Source organism: Phallusia mammillata, chromosome 2, assembly GCF_965637545.1.
Source record: "Phallusia mammillata chromosome 2, kaPhaMamm4.hap1.1, whole genome shotgun sequence".
Lineage (NCBI taxonomy): Eukaryota > Metazoa > Chordata > Ascidiacea > Phlebobranchia > Ascidiidae > Phallusia > Phallusia mammillata.
This window is the reverse complement of record NC_137253.1, coordinates 22704416-22722510: the sequence shown is the minus strand read 5'-3', so window position 1 is coordinate 22722510 and position 18095 is coordinate 22704416. Positions and strand designations below refer to the sequence as shown.

The 18095-nt window shown below is 35.3% G+C and overlaps 2 protein-coding genes across 2 annotated transcripts; one reads left to right on the top strand and one right to left on the bottom strand.

Annotated features, from left to right (window-relative positions):
* Nucleotides 1-3841: 3841 nt before the first annotated feature.
* Nucleotides 3842-9220, bottom strand: LOC145213171 (uncharacterized). Its single transcript, XM_080081403.1, has 5 exons — nt 9151-9220; nt 7294-7356; nt 6381-6443; nt 5619-5681; nt 3842-5215 (listed from the first exon to the last, which is right to left on the bottom strand). The coding sequence occupies exons 1-5, from the start codon at nt 9218-9220 to the stop codon at nt 4362-4364; spliced, it is 1113 nt and encodes a 370-aa protein (XP_079937529.1). The 3' UTR covers nt 3842-4361.
* A 4952-nt stretch (nt 9221-14172) lies between these two features.
* On the top strand, nt 14173-16167 carry LOC145214404 (uncharacterized). The gene is made up of 3 exons (XM_080082916.1): nt 14173-14729; nt 14808-14960; nt 15210-16167. The coding sequence occupies exons 1-3, from the start codon at nt 14717-14719 to the stop codon at nt 16043-16045; spliced, it is 1002 nt and encodes a 333-aa protein (XP_079939042.1). The 5' UTR covers nt 14173-14716; the 3' UTR covers nt 16046-16167.
* The last annotated feature ends 1928 nt before the right edge of the window (nt 16168-18095 follow it).

The following is an 18095-nucleotide window of genomic DNA, read 5'->3' as shown; positions in this document are numbered from 1 at the left end:
GTTTTTGTAGCTCGGTGTCGCAGTGACGCTGTTGCTTATCTGCCATTGGTCGATCCAAAAAAACCACAACCCTGCAGCGTTTCAAATTCTTTGGTTGTGGCCATTGTTGCATTCCACATAACAAAGCAATGTTTGTTTATGATGGAATGTGAACGACCACCCCTGTGGAAAATTAAGAATCATAGTTTGTTTACGACTCTCCAAATGCGCTGCGCTAAATTGAAGCATTTTCAACAAAAGATTATTTTACAATGTATAGTTGTTTTGTTTAATCAACACCTGCGTTGTCATAGTTACTGTTGTAGTTTATTGTCGCAGCGACGCTGTTGCTTATCTGCCATTGGTCAATCAAAAAAAAACACAACACTCTAGCGTTTTCATTCCATTCCAACCGTATATCAGGTGATTAGATAAACCGTCGCGGGGGATATCTAATTCAAGAGTCAGGTCGCTGTTCAACCTCCAATAAAACGCACGCAAAGTTTCAACAAAACTAACGTGTGTTTAAAGGAAGGCAACGCAGAATTATATTCTCGCTGAAAACAGATACGAGCCTTCTCAATAAAATAATAGGCCGTGTTTCATGACACCGACTTGCAAAGTTGTCACAACACCCAGGCACAGATCAGGTAGAAACGTCTGAACAAAACAACTCGTAATTCCTTTGACAAACCTCTCTTGTATGAAACAGACCAATGGGAGCAGTTCATCTAGAGTTCCACAAACAAACTATGTTTTATATTTCCACAAACAAACTATGAAACCAAATAAATTCTTACTATTCTATTATTTTTCACCGTAGTTTTAATTTGAAGGCATGTTCACACGGTGTAGAAAGTTGGATGAATGGTTAATAAGCTCTGCTTTAAAGCATTGTTCTAGTTAAAGTTGTTAAATATTATTGTAAAAGAGAGAAAAAAAGAAAACTCTTGCATTTCTATAGTTTATTGCACAAGAAAATTACCAAACTATTCTTTACGCATCCCGTCAGAACCTTACATCATGGCTTTTGTCCTAAGACAACTGCCCTTCATTGCATGCTTCGACTTAACCATAGCCCACTCAATATTAATCCCAGGCACTTTTCCCTTTTTGCATATCAGGCAACATTTGTTTCTTACACACGCTCACACACTGTCATTATTTCGTCCCGTTCACAAAAATTTGCGTGCATGTAATATAGACTTTGATTTCTGCTACCGATCTTTTGACATTTAGCCTGTTCATTCGCTTTTCCTCTATGGTGACACGACAAAGGACAGTTTTCAGTTTCCGGCTGTCGTCTGATTGTTGTAAAATAATAATAATAATAAAAAAGAAAGCCATTAAACATAAATATTTCAAATGTTTGTAACTACGACGTAAATGCAATTACGCCATGCAATTTATAAGTCTGAAAAAGTCGTATTGTTGAAAAAGTCGTATTGTAACTCTTGTTTATTATTGAATTTTGTTTCTAACCCAGCTTATGTAGCAAAAATCAAAAACTAGGTTGAACCAAATATCCGTTTATTACACATTTTTTTAATAACATTTGGATACCACAAGACTCCAATTTAAAAAAATTCTGTTTTTATGAATAAACGAGAAACATTACAAAGTTGACTCTGACCAAAAGTATAGGCTCTTTGACGTAAAAGCTGCCGGACTGCATATTTAAATTAAGGTGGTAAATCCTGCAATGACAGTTATCCAATTCAATTGAGTAACAGAGCAACGCTTGTTCTACAAGAAATGCAAACAGCCAACTCTATGGTGGTTCACATAATTGCGATACTGTGGGAAACCGTATTGGTTTATTGCGCAATAAATGTACTAAGTGTTAGGTTTGCAGAAAAGGATTTTGGTTGGTTGTTTTGTTCGATTAATGAATACCTGTATGTGTGGAAGTCATACTTGCTTTTGTAGATGTAGGCTTCCTGACGCTTAATGTGAGTTGTTCCAAACGTTTTTGCATTGGCTTACGCCCGGTCTGAGATGTTTTGTGCCCTACGTCAGCGGTTCTCAACCGCCGATCCGCGACCGGTCCGCGTCAACATTCCCGCTGGTTCGCCAAATCTATTACAATTTTGCATCTCAATTTAATTTTTTTATATCTCAAAGAACCGCGTTTAACACGTATGATATCAAACAGACAGCAGCAAACTTCTCATGAAATTGAATTTTTCATACTACTTTTGAATTGCATATTTTTGTCGTAATTGCTTTTTGGGTAGATTTTGAAAGTCCACCGGTCCGCAAAATTTGTTTAGAAAGTTTACCGGTCCCAAAACTTACTTAAAAAGTTGAGAACCACTGCCCTACGTTAACAAAAAATAATTAATCTTTAAATGAAATAATCTCGTAAAGCGATTTGGTCTTCACCTAAAAGGTTTACTGCAATCGTATTTAGTTTAAATAGTGCTTCTGTGAGAGGTTACACTTTTTGGAACATTAAGTAGGCTGGTCTTCTCTGCGTGCATTAGTCATTTATTGCATCACAATGAACCAAGGGAAGGTTTTTATTGGCAAAATAGCAAAGTCATTGATACTTTTAGTCTTATCTGTGATGTAACAAACGGCCTTTGGATTTGTATGTGTCTTGTTAACCTTGGTGAAATTAATCTTACATGTTATTGCGGAAGAAAATTAGTAAAGTACTTTCAACGGTTAATTCAAAGCCGGATTCGACCCACGAGCCCGAGTTTGGTTACCCGACTTACATAATTTCTCCCTGAAAACATTGAAATTTTCCACTAGTGGGAAATTTCCCACCGGTTAAGAACCACTGGATTACTGCGTTTACAGTTTGAGCACAAATCTTGGTCAATGTGAAAAAAATAGTTGTATAAAATAACTCTTGAACCGCGCGCAGAAATAAGCACAATGTGCAGTATCCGGCACTTCATGCCTAAAAGAAACGCAATCAGGCTCAAAACAACAATTTTAAATCAATTGCGCTTATGTCGCTTCTCACAGGCTTGGCTTTCTTGGTTTTGTCGCGTTAGTGAAGCTCCTTATCATAGTTTTTGTTTAGAGACGCGTCATATGCACAGTCAGAATAAAACTAAACAAATAACTGTTCGTAGATAAAATGTTCGTAAAAAGCTCCACCACAGCTTCTAAAATCGAGCTTCATCCAACATTAATTCTAATAATCCTGTATTATAGTTTCAAATTAGAAGCCATGTACTTAAAGTAATATCAACGACAGTATTTGTTTTACTGGAGGTGTACTGCGTTAACTAATCAGTTTGTGCTTTTTAGTTTAGTTTTTTGAATACCTGCCGGAAAAGCTTCAGTGCTACAGGCATTGCCGAGTGTTTGCATTGATTGTAAGCAAAAAAATAAAGTTTTGGTTACAAAGTGTCAGTAGCACTCAATCACGCGGCATTCATTAACTTTGTTCAGTATTCAAAAGGGGGCGAGAAAGTTGTTTTTTCACAGATCGAGGTAAGTTGTCTGGTTTGTATGGTCAACATACCCAACCGTCTCTAAACATTCAATGGATTGCTCCGTAAACCGCTAAACTTGTCAATTTTACCTACTTTTTCTAGTAATGTGGAAGCACCGAATTCACTTTTTGTCGGCAAAAACAGTTGAGCATTTTTCCAACGTCAAAAAAACCTTTGAAAGCAGGGACATAAAATAGTTCATTGCAAACAACACACATCCGTTTAACAAAGCTTGTTATCTATTTGCGTGTATGATGTGTTAATCACGTGAATACAATCGTGAATACAAAATACAATATTAAAAAATGCTTGTATAAAAAACGCTTCTAAAAAGTCTTAAGTTCCTGTAACCTTATTTCAATGGGTATCTAATAAACACTGTTTCGGTATTTAGACCATGACTGCTGTCGAGCATATTTTGAAAGATGTTTAAAGAGAGCGTTCGTTTCACTGTGCTTAGTCTGTTTTCACGTTGTTTTTAAATCACTCGTTGGAAACAAAACGTGACCATTGACTGGATTGTAATTTATTGTGGAAAATGAAAAAAAGTTTTTACAACCTGAAAAGCATATGTGACAGTACATTAATTACATGTCATCGGTAAATAAAGTTGTTGAAATCAAGCCGTTTACAAGCACACAAGAATTAATTTTTACACAAATGCCATATTACAAATAGTATTAACAGTACATATACCTAATAAAGAAAGAAACATCTACATCCGATTAAAGTGCTAAAGGTTATAAGTTTATATACATAACAAAAATATTTAGACCAAGCCAAATACAACATACCAAAGGGAAACCCCAAAAGCTGTTTTACTCAATACCAACGTCACATAAAACAGAAACCGGGGAAATAAAAAAAGGCGCTAGCAATATGTAATTACAAAGCAGATGTAAATGTAAACATGCGCAATGTTATGTCCTAACGATGGGTTTGTTTGGCAACCCCTAAGCTCCCAAGTCCAGGTTGATATAACATTTGCTCTGCGCTTCTGATATCTTGTTGCCTTTCCATTTCGTCGTCAAAGTCGGTTGCTTGCTTGAACACTTCGATTGCCCGAGACAATGCTTCAGCTGTTTTGTCCGGTCGCGAGAGTGAGAGGTATGTGGCACCCAAGTTGCTGGAAAACGTGCCGTACCACTTTTTTTTGAGAACCTCAGTGCCATATGCTTCTCTTAAAAACTGCAATGCCCTTTCAAGCAACAGCGCTCTTTCCTCGTCTTCATCAGCATACAGCAGCAGAATTTCCATGCAATGGAATGTGGCAATTCGCAGACTGATAAGATTCTTGTACATGTTATCCGGAGCGGTTTGTTGAATGTGTTCAAGCAGCGGACGGGCACCCTTAAGACAATATCTTCTCAAAAATGGTTTGGCTTTTTTATTGTTGTCACTAATTTTTCCGGCAGCTGTCCGCAGAACGTTCATGCATTTTGATTTATCAGCAGAGTCGGAAACAGTAAAAATGCTCATGTCGGAAATTTTGGCGGCAATAAGGCATAGCAAGATTGCTTCAAAACTTTTGCCTTCTATTTTTACTGTCTTTTCCGCCAAGCGCAAAACACTTTGAAACGTTTCGCCCATCTTTCGGATTGAAGACACAATTTTATCGAAGGCTTTATTGGCCTGTACTTCGCGGTTTGTAAGCATCAAACTGAGGCAGTAGTGCATCTGAAACCTAATGTCTCGCTCGTCAGGATCGAACTGATGTATTTTTTCATGGAAGCCATAGGCCTCGTAGAGTTTCTCGTTGCTGTGCATGGATTCTATAGTTTCTGCACAAAATAATTGTATAGGTATATTCGACTTCTGTTATCAATTGGATCAGCCGAATCGAACCCCGGTACATCTATCGGCGGACGCCTTATCCAACCGCTAACTACTTTAAACTTAACTTTTAACTTAACTGACGTAATTTGGGCAATAAGTCAAGATGACGAAGTCTTCTAAAACGTTTGTTCGTATATGTTCTAGTCATGCCTGTATTTTACATATTTCCGTCACCGACCTTGAGTTTTATTTTTCAAATTCATTTCATTAAGTAATTGTTACAGTTTTTCGTCGGTACACGTTTACGTAAAAATGTTGCTAAGCGAATTACTTTTATCGATACGACAGTAACTTGAGAGCGTATCGTGTCAAGAACGTTTGCAAGGTTTTCGGAAACTTTAAACTTACCCTCATGCGACATCATCCAGTCCAAATCGGTTTTCCAAGAAAATGTACTGTTTGACGAAGAGCCTGTCGTGAAAAAGATGCCTATTTGAGTCATTTGCGATGTTTCAGTAAAATTAAAGTGTCAGGAATGCAGAAAAAGATACAGTTTTAGCCTTTTCTGTAAACACATGTTATGTTTTAAAAAACTTTTGTCAAGCCAACAGTTTTTCTTTTATAGTCAAAATCAATCAGGTTGCTTTGGTATTTAGGCGGATGTTACCCCACTTAAAGTGAATTACTTTAGGTACTCTCAATAGTTTACATAAAATAGTATATATCTATATATCAAGTTTTCTTTTAAGTTGTGGCACCCACGTTTACCCTAAAGTTTATGTGCCTAACGATATGTTTATATGGATTTAAGATCGGCGCAATTAAGTCCCTATTCTTAACAAACCCTTTACTATCTACGAAACTCCAAAAACTACACAAGGCGGCCTTGTGTTCGGTTATATTTGTCAATTGTGCCATTTGCACACTTCCGGTGCACGGCTGTTGAGCCTGTCAATGAGCCGCAATATGCTTCTCAGAGTTGCACAAAACACGCCATACTATCATACAATATGTTAAGTGGTTGTTGGGTAAGAGTAATTTTAAAACTATTACTACAAAAAGATGTTAAATAAGAGTCGTACTCAACAGCAACTGTGTTCAAAACTCTAAAACTACACTGAAAACAAATGTTAAATAAGTAACAAATTTTGGGATTTATTTAACACTCACCATCTTCTTCTGAAATGTTTTCTGCACTTAAAAGACTTTGAAGCAATCCTCCGCCATGGCCCACTAAATACATTGTGTGTATAAAAGCGTCTATTTGTCAAATTGTTTTTTATTGTTAAATAAAGGTTCTCAAGGACACGACATCAAAATAAAAATAAAATACATAAAAAGGCTCGCCTAGCACTTAGTATTGCAGAGAAGTGGAACTATCAAGCCTAAACGTACTGCTTTTCTAAAAAAAGACAAAAGCGTATTTACCAAGTATATTAACTCCTTACAAAAGTATATCATCGCAAAAACACTTGATGGGCAGTTAGTTGTGCCAGTGACCGGACTTAAAGATTGTGCGCAAACGATTGCCTGGGTTTGTGTTTTGTGATCTGGGATGGAATTAAACAGATTTGTTTAGCCAAGAAGACAACTATAAAATCACACAAGCCGACAAAGCAGTAAATGGGCCTAAAATCGAGACCTGGACCCAAAAGTCCAACCCCCAAACCCAGCTCGAATCCGTTTTTTAGGCATAAAATCGTCGAAAATGTGGGAAAGTAAAATCGAGTGGCAGGCCCAAATCAAGCCCGTTCTATTGAACCTCAAGTTTGAACTCTAATCCTGCCAGAAAAACCTGGTTATCGACTTTGGGGGCGTTACACGGACTTAACAATGCTAGTTTAGTGTGTTGGTATACCAGTTCTCTAAAGAAAACAATCGCATTTTTCATCTATCGTCGCCCATTTCTTGGACGAAAAAAATATTTCAAATTACGCAAATAAAATGGCAAAGTGCTCCATCGATAGCTGCACTGCTCAAACATCTTTTTCGAGGGAACACGTCCTACCCCCGCTTCGGGATTTACGCCCGTGAATCCCTTAACTTATAAACAAGATTTTTAAAAAGATTTTCTTTCACTTACGTTGACTGGTCAGGTTTTCAACTGATTCTCGGAACATTTGCATGAAACCTCCTCCTTGTTGTGCTAAATATACAAAATCATGTTTAAAAGTTGAACCACACAACTGTATGGCTATGGAAAAACATAAATCTCTGATAATTTAGGAACAAATTAAAGATGTTTATTACGCATTATCCCAAATATGAACGATTCTTAACGTTTGTGGACGTATCTTTTTTCGTGTTTTAAAGATTTCGTGTTTTAAATGCTAATACTTTAATTAAAACTGGCGGTTTATTTACATTTTGTTGCGTTGCTTTCATTTCTGGCGGTGCTTTAGTATAACTGATTTGTTATGACTATTGTATATATATATATATATATATTTATATATTGTTTGCAAAAATTGGCTATACATGCTTCAAATTAGAAGACATTGACTCAAAATTTGTCACGGGCCACTTTTCGAACTATCTAGATTCTAGAACAACAACACCAACATACTTATCAGTAAAATAGCACCAAGAGGCAAAAATATAACAAAAAAAATCGGTTTAGCCTATTTGGTAATCACCACAAAAGCACCACAAATCCCAACCTGTGTTTAACACAGACTTTGACTGGACTAAGTCTCATTAGCAATCTGGCGAAAATGTGGTGATCTATTTAAGACATTCCTAAATAGAATGTGCCAAAGAAGAAATTAATTAAAAATAACAAGTAGCCATACTTTATTGTTTAGGATCATCACAAAGATACAATACGCCACGTTTGGTGCATGCGCCATAGGTTGCCCACCTCTGCGCCAAACCAACACACTAAGAACTGATCGCACTCTAAAGTTCCTGCTTTATAATCAGCCTAACTTCGGACTATTGCAACATTATAATATTGTATCACAATGATGGAATATGAATATTTTAACGTGTAGTGATATCATTTCCTACAGTTACTTTTGTAACACATTTTTTGTAATACACAGTTCCTCTTTGTCGCATAATGGCTCAGGAAAAAAGCGTTCCTGTTGTTATGTAAGTAGGTACCTGCAGGTAACAAAACTCCTTAAAAAAATATTGCGTGTAACTGAAAAACCATTTACGAGTTTTAGGCCAAATTTGACATGATGGTTACAGAGATTGATATAAAACATCCATTAGATTTTGGGGACGTTTGCAAGTTTTGTTTTTGTGCTATGACAGTTTTTTAAAATTATTAAAACTTGGGCCTTAATACATACCTATGCAGTTAATAAGGCCTAACATTTTCATGTTTTTTTTGAAAAAAATGCCTAGAAACCAAGCAGACTCATTTATACTTTGCTTCGGTCAAAATAAAGTTCAAACAAGCAACGTTATTACCTTATATAACACATACACTGTTAACTAAGACATATAACTGTTAATCTGAAGGTACAAAAAATCTGAAGCATTTTTTTTGCTTATCAGTCGTCTTTACTGTAAAAGAAAATTCAAATTTGCAGTAAAATGTATTTGAAGCAATTCTTTTTTCCAGATGGAATAATGATTCATTTAACTTAAAATGACCCCATTAGTAATATATCTTAATAAGGTTTCATTTCGAAAACACAACCTTTCCATTTTTTTGCCAATTTTAAATTTCTTAGTAAAAATTTGAAAACAAACACTTAAATTTGGATTGGTCGTAACAACAATTACACAAAACTTGCAGGTCCAAAACTTTTTAAATCTTTGTAAGTACATATATACTTTTAAATTACACAAAAACGGAATCATTTTTTCTTGTATGTAAAATGGCAGTGGGCCTTATTACCTTTCGAGCCTATACCTTCAGGTACCTTGTTGGTGGTTTGATTTAAACATAAAATTACGTAAGTTCAAGTATGAATATATTTCCTACCATCTCCGTTCAGGTTTTCAGCACCTTCCAGTGTTTGCGCCAATCCTCCTCTTTGCCCAGCTAAATACATTTTAATTTAAATCATTTAGGAAAAACACGAAACTTTACGTATTTAGCCATTTTAAAGACAAATAAAGATTTTTTGATGGTTACAGAGATTGATATTAAACATCCATTAGATTTTGTGGACGTTTGTAAGTTTTGTTTTTGTCGTATGACAGATTTTTAAAAATATTAAAACTTGAGCCTTAATACATTCCTATGCAGTTAATAAGGCCTAACATTTTCTTTTTTTTTGAAAAAAAGCCTTGAAACCAATCAGACTCATTTATACTTTGCTTCGGTCAAAATAAAGTTCGAACAAACAACGTTATTACCTTATATAACACATACACTGTTAACTAAGACATATAACTGTTAATCTAAAGGTACAAAAAAGCATTTTTTTGCTTATCAGTCGTCTTTACTGTAAAAGACTCTTTAGAAAATGACAAAAATTTGTGGGCCTTACTGCAAGCAATGGCTGTCAAACGAAACCGCAATAAAATTTATTTGAAGTAATTCTTTTTTCCAGATGGAATAATGATTCATTTAACTTAAAATGACCCCATTAGTAATATATCTTAATAAGGTTTCATTTCGAAAACACAACCTTTCCATTTTTGTTGCCAATTTTAAATTTCTTTGTAAAAATTTGAAAACAAACACTTAAATTTGGATTGGTCGTAACAACAATTAAACAAAACTTGCAGGTCCAAAACTTTTTAAATCTTTGTAAGTACGCATATACTTTTAAATTACATCAAAACGGAATCATTTTTTCTTGTATGTCAGATAGTATGAGCAGTGAACCTTATTACCTTTCAAGCCTATATCAGGTACCTTGTTGGTGGTTTGATTTAAACATAAAATTACGTAAGTTCAAGTGTGAATATATTTCCTACCATCTCCGTTCAGGTTTTCAGCACCTTCCAGTATTTGCGCCAATCCTCCTCTTTGCCAAGCTAAATACATTTTAATTTAAATCATTTAGGAAAAACACGCAACTTTACGTATTTAGCCATTTTAAAGACAAATAAAGATTTTTTTTTCCCAAGGCACCATATAGTTTGGAATAAACACTGAGTGACATTTCGAAATAATTGCTATGCATTTATTTTAAAAGTAGATAACAGATGTTAAAACAACTGTAGAACTGACTTCCTTTCCTAAAAGTTTATCTCCAAATGTTCTATTTTTGCAATATTTTTTGTTGGCCCAAGTCTGCCTAGAGCCAGCGAAATAGTAGTCATGTCAACCCCTGTTACATCGCAAATTACTGTTTTGTCTACCGTCTCCGTAAAATTGTAAATTTCAGTATAAATAGCCCCGTCATGTGGACAGTTTTACGCTTTGTGTTCGACAAGTTTGCTGAAAACGTTGGTGGTTCAATTCATGTGTCTAGGAAACTACATTGTTTTTTAGGAAAATTAAGTAAATTGCTTGTTAAATCATACGTAAACCTGTTTCTTATTGCTGTGCACATAAAGTCTGCCAGAAATTCGTGACCAATTTGTTTTGGAAAGTGTTGTTTTGTTTACTTGTGTATCTTTGTCAACATTATGCAAATAACCATTGTCTTGCATTGTTTACCTTTTGTTGTGACAATATGCCTGGTTTAAATTGTACTTCGTTACTTGCAGTTTGACTTGAGTGCTTGTCAACAAATAACTGTTTCAAAGTCCTGGTCCAGACGTTTCGGTAAGAGTGTTATATTGTTGTATGCTGCTTATCCCAAAATATTTCCTTTAGAAAGCCGTCCGCCAGTTTTACCATCGTAATCCCATAGAAGTAACTGCATCCTGCTAATTGAACCTAGCAAGGGCTTTGTTTACAAATAAACTGTTTTGGAACCTAGTGTGGAGTGTTAGTAGGTAGAAGCCTGTAGTTGGGACCTGGCAGACGCGTTTTTGAATCTAATTTGAAGTACCAGAGTGGACGCCTGTGCCCACCTGGAGCACTGAAGTATACGTTACAACCCCAATGACCACATACTGTATTTTTTTGCAATCCCCGGTAAATAGGCTGTAGCTCAGTGATTACCTACTCCTGCAATAAATTTTGACATTTATAAATTCATTTGCAGTTACTGTCAGGTTAAGTTGACAACTTAAAAAACATAATTTCAAGTTTTTAAGAAATTTATTTAATGTTTGTAATTAATTAAACATTTCATGAAAGTTAATCATAAATACATTGTTGTTGTCAAGTATGTTTTACAAACTTTTATGACTCAAGATTTTTGTGAATTTGTGCTTGTTTAAACCGGTTAAAAAGGGACACTTGAAGCAGGTCTGCAGAACACAATACGGCAGAAGGGCGGCAACAGAACGTGGGTCGTTTGCGAGAGGTTGTAATGTTTATATATTTTCAGTGCTTCTTTTTTTACTTTTTTCCGGCATCGATTTTTTTAAACGTAATTAAATATCACCCTTTTACGATTTTTGAGAGATACGGACCACCATGCAAAATAGGTATGTTTTGTTGTAACTTACAACGCACCGCTAATCGTAGCTTTTACAATAACTTTGTTTCATATCGAATACTACAAGAAGCCAAGCCCGTTTTACGATTAGTCAGGAAAATTTAGTTTTACTTTGTACACTTTTTGGTGGAAGGGAAAAGTGATGTTTAGTACAAAAATTATTTTCTACTTACGTCCTCCGGTCAGGTTTTCAACTGATCCCCGGAACATTTGCATTAACCCTCTTCCTTGTTGTGCTAAATATATAAATCATGTACAAAAGCTTTAGTTGAACCACGCAACTGTAAGTTATTAGCGATATATTTTTTGGCTGTGGAAAAACATAAATCTCTAATAATTTAGGAACAATTTGAAGATGTTTGTTACGCATTATCCTAACTATGATTTGTTGACGTATATCCTTTTTCGTATTTAAAAGATAAAAGCTTTTTTCAAATGCTAATACTTTAATTATCGTTGTTTAGTTGGTAATGATTTTAAGTAATTGTGTAATGAGTTTGCAGGAATATCAACGTATTAAACTTTAAAAAGGAATTAATTTCTTGTTGTTTATGACATAAATAGGCGCAGTTTTTGTGTGCGGAGATCGAAGATAAAGATACATAACAACATTTGTAATGTTGCAAGGACGGGTTTAGTTGAATCACATTTTGTTAGATGATTACACTGTAAGTTCAAGTATGACTATATTTCCCACCATCTCGGTTCAGGTTTTCAGCACCTTCCAGTATGTGCGCCAATCCTCCTCTTTGCCCAGCTAAATACATTTTAATTTAAATATTTTAGGAAAAACACGCAACTTTACGTATTTAGCCTTTCTTAAAACAAATAAAGAAATTTTGCCAAGCCCCACATAGTTTGGAATAAACACCGAGTGACAATTTGCTACAATTGTTTTGCATTTAAATTGATGGTAGAGAAGAAAAGTTAAACAACTGTAGTTTCGCGCCAACTGCCGTTCCTAAAGCTTTACCTCCGTTTTGTTGCTGACCAAGTCTAACCTTGTCGGCAAACTCTTTAGCTAATCCGTTTAGGTTTTTTTGCAGGCGGGCCATTTAGAAAAAAAATACTCTTTTGCTAATTGGGTGTTTTAAAATGGATGTATGCACACGTAATGTATTGTTTTTGCAATAACTTATCAAATTCTGAGAGTTTCTTTGATATACATGCAAGTGTGTACTGATTGAAAATCGAAGTGGTAAACCGTATGCATTCGAATCAAATATGTATATTACGCCGGCTTTATACACAAAACAATATTTAAGGCGAAAGATCTGCTCAGCTTTCACCGCAACTCTGCTTTTTAAAACTAGCCCAAATTAAACCCGCAAATCCAAAGTATTAAAAACAAATTAACAACGAGACAATTTTACAATCGTTTAACTGCTTGTAAACACGCATGCCTATAAAATACATGTGAAATACCAAAAATAGCATTTTTCACAATCCCCTGTAAGCTAGTGCAATTGACAAATTGTAAGATTATTTGTATGGAATATATGAGGCTCCCTACTGTCCCTACACCCTTTGTGCCATCACAAGTAACAGAAGAAGGCAGTTGCGCATACAAATAATATTTTTATTTCTGTCGTGTTGTATTGTAACAAGCTGCCTTTGAATCGTTTCTATATGTTTAAATGCTGCGAAACTAGGTTAAACTAATCGCAAAAGTGTTTGTGCGAATATCTTTGAAATAAGAACTCGTAATTAGGCAACCCCTGTCCTTAAAAATCAGAAGTTTTATTTTTGCTAATTTAAGATAGATATTACCTAACAATAAGCTGCCCATTTTACTTCTTATTTATGGTTTAAAATGGTTCGCTCCTACATCTTAAGTTCGCACTGACCAAATAGAGGCTGATATTGTTGTGACAGATTACTTACAATTTGACTGGAATTTTCGCGACGTTTGGGATACACTTCTTGTGTTGACTACAAAATAATTGTTAAATGTAATACTTTAAGACATACATGTTTAAAAAAATTATTTTGCAAATTTATACAATTTTATCGAAAAGATCTACAACACAATGGGTATCGCTCCTGGCATCATTACTCACTTTCGGCAAAAAATGCAAGAAACTAAAATTTGACTTTAAGGCCACAGTTATTTAATTTAGGAGTTCAGTAATTCATTTCGTTTATGTAACGCTGTATTGAGTGCTCACATGGTGCACGCGGGGCGCGAAAAGCTAACCCTGTACCGAAGTTTTAAACATTCTGACGTAAAACAAATAGTATATTATACCTGTATGAGAATGAGCATGCGTATGTCCACCACCTGAAAAAACATCAAACAGGCTTTAGTTGCAAAAACATGTCAGGTATTTTTACTAAGACTGTAAATTACCTGCATTGATGTAAACATTGCCTCTGTAAACAAAACAGTATATATTTGACAAATTATACGTTATGCATTAAAACGTTAAATTTATGTAAAAGTTAAACCTACATTTAGCTTTTCTTATTAATTTTTACGGTTATTTTATTCTGCCAAAATAATAAATTGAAGCCAAAACAGAGTTACCTCACAGACATCATAGCCTGTAAAAACTATAGAGCAGTTCTTAACCTTTTTTCCTTGCTGTACCCCTTTGGGTTTTTGTATTTATATATAGAATAGACCTATAAATAACCTTAATGATTCAGCATCACCGCACCCCCTAGAAAATAGTTCTCGTACCCCTTAGGGGTGCGTGTACCCCTGGTTAAGAACCACTGCTATAGAGCAACACACCTAATGCAGATATCAGATGCTACTTACACTTCAGAAATGTTGATATTCTTTTCCTGAGCATGCATTATATTGTCTGGGGTTTGAGTTCAATCTCACTCTGCCTTCGAGTTACGTACTTCCAGCGTTTAAGCTAAAACTGAATGGTGCAGGCTGTTTTGTCGTAGCTGGGTTGCGTGTGTGTTTAGCTTTAAAAAAAGGCTCTGAAAAAAAAAACCGGAAAAAAGGTTCTGCGTTAATATAAGGAGCCCTTGCCATACAGTTTGGCTCAATGTGTTTTAGTAACTCTTTAAATCGTTGACTTAGAAATGGGTGATTCTGGTAAGTAAAGATCGTCAGATTTGGAACAATATAAGCACGTGAATATAATATTATCCTTGTGTTTCTTAATGATCACAGATGATACTATGCCGCAATTGTCAACATCGACAACCGAACAGCACGAAATTGATGAACATGTTGCAAGTGACTCTGATGATTCGTATGAGGAGGAAAATCACACAGAAAATCAAGCATCCAAATTCGACCTTGCAAAAATATTTTTAAAGCAAGGTTCTGTATGGTTTACTCCTTTTTTCATATTCTTTGTGTTGGTTTAAGATTAGTATATATTAGGGTAAAATGTGTATTTGGTCCTTTTTTGCGTTTTAAAGCTAACAAGGCCATGTCAAAGAAGCCTGAAGAAAATGCCAAATTTTAAAAAAATCGTAAATCTATGATTTTGTGTTTTTGGCAGTTTTAAGGTAACTGCAAAAAAAAGTTTGTTACGAAAGGTAAAAAAAGGTTTGTATTTGCTTACAGATAGCACATCGACATATTTTGCCGAAGGACGGTTTGACGAGGCTTTCGGTGTGTTGGACCAAAGAAAACGAATGGGAAGGGAGATGAGAAACGCGCGTTCAATCCTAAACTATGGTGCATGTCTTATGTCAACTGGGCACGACTACAATGCGGTTAAGGAGCCGCTTAAATCGGTTATCGCTACTGTAAAGCCAACTAGCAAATCGGTTTTGTGGTTGGTTAAAAAACTTCGCAAACAAAACGAATGGTTTTCTGCGTTACTCATTGACGAAATATGTGCAGATTATTATTTCGATGCCGATCGCTCATACGAAACTTTTGGGATAATTGAGAATTTCATTGCCAGTATGAGGCAAACCTTAACGGCTTTAGTTGAAAGGGATGAAAATATGGAGATGTTTGCCCAACATATTCTCCCAAAAATATACAACTTGAAACAAAAGCTTCTGCAGTTACAAAATATTGACCCCTACTATCATTGTGTGAAATCTGCCTATTTAACGCACTGCATTGAAGTTTGTGAACCAAATACTGGGGCACGGATTAAATTAATTTTGGACACAGTTAATTATATGCAAGAAACCATAGGGGATGAAGAAGCAAACAAACATCAAATGTATGGCACGATTTGCAGTAACCTCGCGACAACGTATCTTAAAATGGGTTTAAGAAATGACGCCCAAAATTTTTTCGAGAAAGCCTTAGAATGCTTTCAATCGGCCACTGACTTTCAAGACGAAACTAAAAAAATGAAATACATTAATGATGCCATGATGTCCATCCGCCGGGCTCAGGGTCTCGAACCAGAGGTTGGAATTGGCTTTGGACGAAATTAAGTTATCTTTTACAGATTGTGTATTTCTCTGATGTCGTAAGTTGTAGTTTTCCAATATTAATTAAATCTGTAGAAATGTATTTATGATGCTTTTCTTATATTGTTCTTGAAACCCATAATATGTAGCGTGTTCGTTTATTAAATCAAAACTCTAATTGGATAACCCATGCGTCCTTGCATTTAACCGGAAATCTAATTTGAATTAGCCAAATGGGTTACACTACAACTAGAAAACATGTTCTTATGCCTAAACCTACGCAGTTTCAAAAAAACAGGAAGACTGCAAATAGATACGGATATTGTTTGTCATGTTATCTCTTCTAACCAATCGGAACTTTTTTATATAATATTTTCTGGTGTTGCAACCTGCAATAAAGTGGCTGCCGGGAGTGCTGAAATCCTGAAATATTTGTGTCCTAAGCTGTTTAATGTCACAGGTGTAGCACAATATTTGTATAACTGTGCTATAAAAATAAAATCTCACTTTATAAATATTGATCAACTAATTCCAAAAGTAAAAGTAGCAAGCGCCAAAAAAATACAGACAGGCCAAGCTTGCTGCTGTTAGGTTCTCACTCCAGCCTGTCTTAACGAATTAGGAAGCTGGGCTAATGCTGCCTTGTATTATGTAAATAATTTACCTAAGGTTAAAGCGATTGTTGACAGTAGTGGGATATTAGTTTTTTTAGTAAAAGTTAGCTTGTAAGTTTACCTGGTTTGAAATACATTAACAGGTGCAGACAATTTCTGCCGCCATAGTGCGGTTTGAGAATAATTTATTTTTGTCGAAATCATAACGATACTAAAAATGCGTTTTTTTATTAACATTACTGCATTTTTATATATTTTAATGCAATAGTTTCTCTATGTTTTCTTTCACCAAGCATGAAGGAACTTAACTCAAAGTGAAAGCGGCCAAATTAAAAATGTATAGATCAGTCGACTTCCTTCGTTTTTTTATGAGCTCATGTGGCATGGCATTTGTAGTTACGTTAAAACTGTTGATCAATAGCTTATAAAAACAAAATTAAACTATAATTTTTTAGCTTTTACATTTTTAGTAAGACTAAAACCCATATACACGCAAAACAATATTGTTCTCGAATGTGTTAATTTGAAATGTCAAATTAACAATTATTATTTTTTAACCATTCTGCGACCCCGAAGGCGAATATATGTTGTCGTAAAGTATACGAACTGGTGGCCGTGATTAATCAAAAAATCTTGTAATGCGGCCATGAACTTGGCCGAATGGTCCAGCGCGCATGACCCATACAGACATAAAAAACCTGATCGGGATTCGTCCCCGGGAGAGTCCTGGGTTCGAAACCCGTGACAATAATAATAATAATAATAATAATGTGTGCACTTCATTACACTGTGATTTGTTTTTTTGTTACATTTGTTTCTGTTATTAAGAGGTAATTTTATAATAGGTTAAACGAGAATAAGAATGAAAACATTTGTTGGGCGATTGGTAGGTTAAAATCTAAATGTTTGCTGGTATTTTAAAACGTCTTAATTGCTGCGCCTTTTAGTAGCAACCAATCAAGAGCGCTTTCCCACTTTTCAGTTGCGCAGACAAGTCAATGATTCATTTTGCTTTTGCCTAAAAGGTTCCGTTTAGCCTCCCTGCAAATGTAAGTTGATTTCACCACGTTAGTCATGCGATGCTACGCACAAGTCAATTAAAACATTCGATGATATAAAACTGTGGAGGGTTATACAGCCCAGTTTTATACAAGGAATGCATTGAGCGAGAGCTATAGCTTATGGCATATTTTGTAACATAGCTGTCTGGTCACATAAAACCTTGGTAAGTATGTGGGCCTATCAATCTTCTAAATATGTATCAATGACTTAAAAGTTTGAGAAAAGAAACCTGCAAAACAGTTTAAACACGGAAAACATTACATGCAGACAATACCCCAAAATAATTCGCCCGTGGTCAGAATGAGGAAGCATATTCTTATGGTTAGCCTTTTGGGCTCGATCAGGATAAAGATTCAAATTAGGTTTAGGTGACGTGTACCGGCAGACCTGCAGTCTCG